This window comes from Terrapene carolina, unplaced genomic scaffold (assembly GCF_002925995.2).
Source record: "Terrapene carolina triunguis isolate 2854851 unplaced genomic scaffold, T_m_triunguis-2.0 Scaffold67, whole genome shotgun sequence".
Lineage (NCBI taxonomy): Eukaryota > Metazoa > Chordata > Testudines > Emydidae > Terrapene > Terrapene triunguis.
Window position 1 is genome coordinate 18,696,590 of NW_020664418.1, and position 7,980 is coordinate 18,704,569.

At 37.9% G+C, this 7,980-nt stretch overlaps 1 protein-coding gene across 1 annotated transcript in view; it reads right to left on the reverse strand.

Moving 5' to 3' along the window:
• LACTB (lactamase beta) overlaps nucleotides 1-7,980 on the reverse strand; it is a 31,411-nt gene that overhangs the window by 13,916 nt on the left and 9,515 nt on the right. Inside the window, exon 5 of the mRNA XM_026648247.2 lies at nucleotides 7,522-7,687. Coding sequence (XP_026504032.1) covers nucleotides 7,522-7,687 — 166 coding nt within the window. The remainder of the gene's footprint in view (nucleotides 1-7,521; nucleotides 7,688-7,980) is intronic.

Consider the following 7,980-nt stretch of genomic DNA (forward strand, 5'->3'; position numbering starts at 1 on the left):
TGAAAACACAGGAACTAGAAAATGATACAATGATAAAATAATAAAGTTACTAAAATGAAATAAAAAAGGGACAAGAAAAAGTGGAAGGAAAGGAAGAGAAAAAAGTTTAGGAAGACATTTCAAATTAATTAACTTTCACTTTGAATAGCTGAATGTGATAACTTGGAAGCGAAAATAGTTGTGCAGATGAAGTAGTTTCCAGCAAAGCAGAGAATACAGGGGCCAAGAAAGAACAAATCAAAGGAGAAGCAGCAAATAAATTCTTTCACAGTTTAAGTGGAAAAATGGAACCCACATTTTGGCATTAAATCCCCACTCTCTAAGTAAAAATAGAGGCTTGTAAGTTGACTAGCATTTCCATTATATTACAAGGGTATATTACAGCCTCTGTGGTTTTGTCTAGCTTAGTAGTTCTTATACTTTACCTTGCAAAGCCCTGTCTAGTGGTCTGCAGAATGAAATATTTTGAAAGTCAATAATAATAGGGCCTTGGGGTATTGAGAAGGGAGCTAGACTACTAAGAAGAGAGAAGCTCTCTTATAAAGACATCAGCAAAATAAAGAGATTGGAAAAATCCTGGTTTAACTTTAGAATGCAGCCAGAGTGGTACTGATCAGAAGCAAAACGTATCTACATGTAAAATTACCCAGGGAAAAGAAGAGATGGCTAGCTAAGGCTTGCATTCACCCACCCTTCCCCACAATACTAGATATGCACACTTATCTTATGTTTTGTCAACTCAAAAACTAAAGTCTCATCACTAGCACCAGAGGGCAAGTGTGAAAAATCGGGACGGGGGTGGGGGGGGGTAATAGGTGCCTGTATAAGAAAAAGCCCGCAAAATCGGGACTGTCCCTATAAAATCGGGACATCTGGTCACCCTACTAGCAGCCCAAAAAATACACTAAAACCGAGGGCCTGATCTTGCCAGTTGATTTAACCAACCTGCTACCCTGAAAGTGCTCAGCTGGAGTTGCAGCATGCTCAGCAACTGGCAAGATCAGCCCATTATAACTACATTCATGATAGCAGCAGCTCACTGAGTTACAGTTAATTTGCCACTACTATATTGAAGCTTAGCCAAGCACATATTTTAGGAGAGAACTTGCTTTATATTTTGCTACACCTTGAGACCTGATGAAAGTTACTTAAGCAAGTGAAATAAGTGGGTTTCCCAAGAACAGATAAATTGGCCATGCAGTGTGACCAATTTTCTTAACAGATTATTTTCTCCTCCTCCATCAAAGCAATGAAATACATTATGAAAATAATGTAATTTTCATAAATTGAGCAATAGGAGCGTTGCCACATACATAAACAAACATTCTAGCTATACATACTACCACCAGCTGGTGATGTGATTATGGTTATTATCTATATTATATAATCATTGTCTGCAACTTACTCTAATGTGCATTTGTAAAAGGGCTGCAAAATTCACATCAAAATATTTTAAATTAAAAAAAAAAAAACCTCTAATGTCTGAAGCAGTAATGCCAACATACTAGTCCATTTATACACACTTGAATTTAGGATGTAACAAACTTATATAAATCTTGAACTTGAATTACATCTCTTTTCATAGGAGTACTATTTCCACTGCTTTAGAGTTAACAAAAAAAAGTTAACTTGGGATAACCATTCTTCATTAAGAACACAAAGTATTTTTTCCAACACAGGAAATCTGAAAGCTGTATATCAAACTCAGATACCCATGAGGTTTTTCCATAATCTGTTCATGATATTCAGTTAGAATCCTCTTCCCGTGCCAAAATTTAATGACTGAGTCAACAAACCTCAAGTTCAGTGCTTGTGGGTGATTTTTGTGGCTAGGTAACTCAGTAAAATAAGATTGGTGAGGGAAACAGCAAGAATGACTCTAACCCATTAAATACGAACTCATATACAAATTCCTCCTTAACGTTCTTAAAAGCTGCCAAAATCGCAAACTATTACAAGGTTCTTTTAGATACAGATATTTATAAGTGTTCTGGTGCTGTCTAATTTATAAATAACTGTGGAATATTATAGGAAGATTATACTATTACTGTTCCATGAAACATTTTGGAGGTAATTTTAGAAGCACATTGTGGTGTCTACATACTTTACAATTAAACCCGTCAATTATTTTATTTTTTTTGCAGTTTAAGCAATACTTTAATCAAAGATTTTGTAAACTCACACGCAATACTTTAAATCCATAAGTATTTTATCCACTATAATGGATTTTGAGTCAAAAAAGAAATTTAAAGTTATTTTCTTTATAACATACTCTCCTGAGTGCATATAATTGAAGCCTGATAAAGAACTTGAAATCATTCTTTATGATATGTAGGTTTAAGTGATATAGGCAGATTAAAGAAGATTTCAAATAAATGAAAAAAGATGAGATTCAAGAAATCTGATAACGTACATTTTTGGAGAGCAATTTAAAAGAATGATTAAAGAAATTGATGCAACTATCTCCACTATAACAACAAGATTTTATTGTTTCTACTCTTATTATAGAAATAATTGTAGCAGTATTTTGGGGGTTATTATGTCCTTATTTTCCCTTCACTTCCTCACCCAACTGAACTAAACAAATGTGAATTTCAGAATTCCTACCTCTCCCTTCTTAAAATATATGCTCTCACAATAGGAAAGAAGTGTGATCAATCCTTAAACATTAGGACTTGAAAATAAATTTGAACTCATGGAATCAATATCATAATACTGGGGCCGCAATTAATCGCAGTTAACTCACGTGATTCACTCAAAAAAATTAATCGCAATAAAAAATTAATTGCAGTTTTAATCGCACTGTTAAACAATAGAATACCAATTGAAATTTATTAAATATTTTTGATGTTTTTCTACATTTTCAAATATATTGATTTCAATTACAACACAGAATACAAAGTGTACTTGCTCACTTTATATTATTTTTATTAAATATTTGCACTGTAAAAATGATAAAAGAAAGAGTATTTTTCAATTCACCTCATACAAGGACCATAGTGCAATCTCTGTCATGACAGGACAGTGATAGTGACAATGAAATGCTAAGGGAGATTAGAGAGGCTATCAAAATAAAGAGCTCGATAATAGTGGGGGATTTCAATTATCCCCATATTGACTGGGAACATGTCACCTCAGGACGAAATCCAGAGACAAAATTTCTCAATACTTTAAATGACTGCTTCTTGGAGCAGCTGGTACAGGAACCCACAAGGGGAGAGGCAATTCTCGATTTAATCCTGAGTGGAGCGCAGGATCTGGTCCAAGAGGTAACTATAACAGGACCACTTGGAAATAGTGACCATAATATAATAACTTTTAACAGTCCTGTGGTGGGAAGAACACCTCAACAGCCCAACACTGTGGCATTTAACTTCAGAAAGGGGAACTATGCAAAAATGAGGCAGTTAGTTAAACAGAAATTAAAAGGTACAGTAACTAGAGTGAAATCCCTGCAAGTTGCATGGACACTTCTCAAAGACACCATAATAGAGGCCCAACTTAAATGTATACCCCAAATTAAAAAACACAGTAAAAGAACTAAAAAAGAGCCACCATGGCTTAACAACCATGTAAAAAAAGCAGTGGGAGATAAAAAGGCATCTTTTAAAAAGTGGAAGTCAAATCCTAGTGAGGTAAATAGAAAGGAGCATAAACACTGCCAAATTAAGTGTAAAAATGTAATAAGAAAAGCCAAAAAGGAGTTTGAAGAACAGCTAGCCAAAAACTCAAAAGGTAGTAACAGAAGCAGGAAGCCTGCTAAACAACCAGTGGGGCCCCTGGACGATTGAGATACAAAAGGAGCACTTAAAGACGATAAAGTCATTGCGGAGAAACTAAATGAATTCTTTGCTTCAGTCTTCACGGCTGAGGATGTTAGAGAGATTCCCAAACCTGAGCCGGCTTTTGTAGGTGACAAATCTGAGGAATTGTCACAGATTGAGGTGTCACTAGAGGAGGTTTTGGAATTAATTGATAAATTTAACAGTAACAAGTCACCGGGACCAGATGGCATTCACCCAAGAGTTCTGAAAGAACTCAAATGTGAAATAGCGGAACTACTAACTATGGTTTGTAACCTGTCCTTTAAATCGGCTTCTGTACCCAATGACTGGAAGATAGCCAATTTAACGCCAATATTTAAAAAGGGCTCTAGAGGTGATCCCGGCAATTACAGACCGGTAAGTCTAACATCAGTACTGGGCAAATCAGTTGAAACAATCATAAAGAATAAAATTGTCAGACACATAGAAGAACATAAATTGTTGGGCAAAAGTCAACATGGTTTCTGTAAAGGGAAATCATGTCTTACTAATCTATTAGAGTTCTTTGAAGGGGTCAACAAACATGTGGACAAGGGGGATCCAGTGGACATAGTGTACTTAGATTTCCAGAAAGCCTTTGACAAGGTCCCTCACCAAAGACTCTTATGTAAATTAAGTTGTTATGGGATAAGAGGGAAGATCCTTTCATGGATTGAGAACTGGTTAAAAGACAGGGAACAAAAGGTAGGAATAAATGGTAAATTTTCAGAATGGAGAGGGGTAACTAGTGGTGTTCCCCAAGGGTCAGTCCTAGGACCAATCCTATTCAACTTATTCATAAATGATCTGGAAAAAGGGGTAAAAAGTGAGGTGGCAAAGTCTGCAGATGATACTAAGCTGCTCAAGGTAGTTAAGACCAAAGCAGACTGTGAAAAATTTCAAAAAGATCTCACAAAACTAAGTGATTGGGCAACAAAATGGCAAAGGAAATTTAATATGGATAAATGTAAAGTAATGCACATTGGGAAAATAACCCCAACTATACATACAATATGATGGGGGCTAATTTAGCGACAATTAATCAGGAAAAAGATCTTGGAGTCATCGTGGATAGTTCTCTGAAGACGTCCACGCAGTGTGTAGCGGCAGTCAAAAAAGCAAACAGGATGTTAGGAATCATTAAAAGGGGGATAGAGAATAAGACGGAGAATATCTTATTGCCCTTATATAAATCCATGGTATGCCAACATCTTGAATACTGCGTACAGATGTGGTCGCCTCATCTCAAAAAAGATATACTGGCATTAGAAAAAGTTCAGAGAAGGGTAACTAAAATGATTAGGCCGGGGTTTGGAACGGGTCCCATATGAGGAGAGATTAAAGAGGCTAGAACTTTTCAGCTTGGAAAAGAGGAGATTAAGGGGGGATATGCTGGAGGTATATAAAATCATGAGTGATGTGGAGAAAGTGAATAAGGAAAAGTTATTTACTTGTTCCCATAATATAAGAACTAGGGGCCACCAAATGAAATTAATGGGCAGCAGGTTTAAAACAAATAGAAGGAAGTTCTTCACACAGCACACGGTCAACTTGTGGAACTCCTTGCCTAAGGAGGTTGTGAAGGCTAGGACTATAACAGGGTTTAAAAGAGAACTGGATAAATTCATGGAGGTTAAGTCCATTAATGGCTATTAGCCAGGATGGGTAAGGAATGGGGTCCCTAGCCTCTGTTTGTCAGAGGATGGTGATGGACGGCAGGAGAGAGATCACTGGATCATTACCTGTTAAGTTCACTCCCTCTGGGGCACCTGGCATTGGCCACTGTCGGTAGACAGGATACTGGGCTGGATGGACCTTTGGTCTGACCCAGTACAGCCATTCTTATGTTCTTAAAGCGCAAATTACAAATGTAGATTTTGTTTGTTTGTTACATAACTGCACTAAAAAAACAAAACAATGTAAAACTTTAGAGCCTACAAGTCCACTCAGTCCTACTTCTTGTGCAGCCAATCGCTAAGAGAAACAAGTTTGTTCACATTTACGGGAGATAATGCTGCCAGCTTATTATTTACAATGTCACCTGAAAGTGAGACCAGACGTTTGCATGGCTCTTTTGTAGCCCACATTGCAAGGTATTTACGTGCCAGATATGCTAAACATTTGTGTGCCCCTTCATGCTTTGGCCACCATTCCAGAGGACATGCTTTCATGCTGATGATGGGTTCTGCTCGATAACTATCCAAAGCAGTGCAGACCAACGCATGTTCATTTTCATCATCTGACTCAGATGTCACCAGCAGAAGGTTGATTTTCTTTTTTGGTGGTTCGGGTTCTGTAGTTTTCGCATTGGAGTGTTGGTCTTTTAAGACATCTGAAAGCATGCCCCACACCACATCCCTCTCAGATTTTGGAAGGCACTTCAGATTCTTAAACCTTGGGTCGAGTGCTGTAGCTATCATTAGAAATCTCACATTGGTACCTTCTTTGCATTTTGTCAAATCTGCAGTGAAAGTGTTCTTAAAACAAACAACATGTGCTGGGTCATCATCCAAGACTGCTATAACATGAAATATATGGCAGAATGCGGGTAAAACACGGAGCAGGAGACATACAATTCTCCCCCAAAGAGTTCATTCACAAATTTAATTAATGCATTTTTTTTTAAAAAAACGAGAGTCATCAGCATGGAAGCATGTCCTCTGGAATGGTGGCCAAAGCATGAAGGGACAGATGAATCTTTAGTGCATTTGGCACGTAAATATCTTGCAATGCCGGCTACAACTGTGCCATGCGAAAGCCTGTTCTCGCTTTAAGATGACATTGTAAACAAGAAGCAAGCAGCGTTATCTCCTGCAAATGTAAACAAACTTGTTTGTCTGAGAGACTGGCTTAAAAAGAAGTAGAACTGAGTGGACTTGTAGGCTCTAAAGCAGGAATCGGCAACCTTTGGCATGCGGCTCGCCAGGGTAAGCACCCTGGTGGGCCAGGCCAGTTTGTTTATCTGCCGCGTCTGCAGGTTTGGCCGATTGCGGCTCCCACTGGCCGCGGTTCGCAGTCCCAGGCCAATGGGGGCTGCAGGAAGCGGCGCGGGCCAAGGGATGTGCTGGCCACCGCTTCCCGCTGCCCCCATTGGCCTGGAACGGCGAACCATGGCCAGTGGGAGCCGCGATCCGCTGGACCTGTGGACGCGGCAGGTAAACAAACCAGCCGGGCCCGCCAGAGTGCTTACCCTGGCGAGCCATGTGCCAAAGGTTGCCGATCCCTGCTCTAAAGTTTTACATGGTTTTATTTTTGAATGCAGTTATTTTTTGGTACAGAACTCTACATTTGTAAGTTCAACTTTCATCATAATACAAGTACTGTAGTGCAATCTCTTTAAGTGAATTGAAAAATACTATTTCTTTTATTTTTACAGTGCAAATATTTATAATAAAAATAAATATAAAGTGAGCACTGTACACTTTGTATTCTGTGTTGTAATTGAAATCAATATATTTGAAAATGTGGAAAACATCAAAAAATATTTATATAAATGATATTCTATTAACAGCAAGATTAATCACGATTAATTTTTCTAATCACTTGACAGCCCTACATAATACATTCCAGCCATATGATTAAGATTTTTTTACAAATCATTTCATCTTTAAATTAGCTTTTAAAAACACACATCTATTAACCCTTACCAGTACAGTGAAGAACTTGAGCAAGCAGCTGCCAGCATAGGAATACAGGGTGCAATTTCATTCTCATTTACCTTGCTCTATTGTATATCATTGATTCATTGTCATCCAAGACAGTTGCCAGCATATCCAAGTCATGAAACATTTTCAGCATGTAGTCTGTAAATTTACATCCTGAAACTCTCTCCACCACAGCACTCAGAAGGGTAAAGCCATAAGTCGAATACAAAAACTGGCTTCCTTGAAAAAAAAAAATGGAAGAAGAGAAAGAGATAGGTTATTAAATACCGCTTCAGTGAAAAGTTTAATGTTTTCTTCTGCGATCTTTTCCTATGAAGTTTCCTATTCAATACATAAAGTTTTTACACAGGGATCTGTGTCAAGTATCAGGGGGTAGCCGTGTTAGTCTGTATCTACAAAAACAACAAGGAGTCTGGTGGCACCTTAAAGACTAACAGATTTATTTGGGCATAAGCTTTCATGGGTAAAAACCTCACTTCTTCAGATGCAGGCATTATATACTGACACATGGA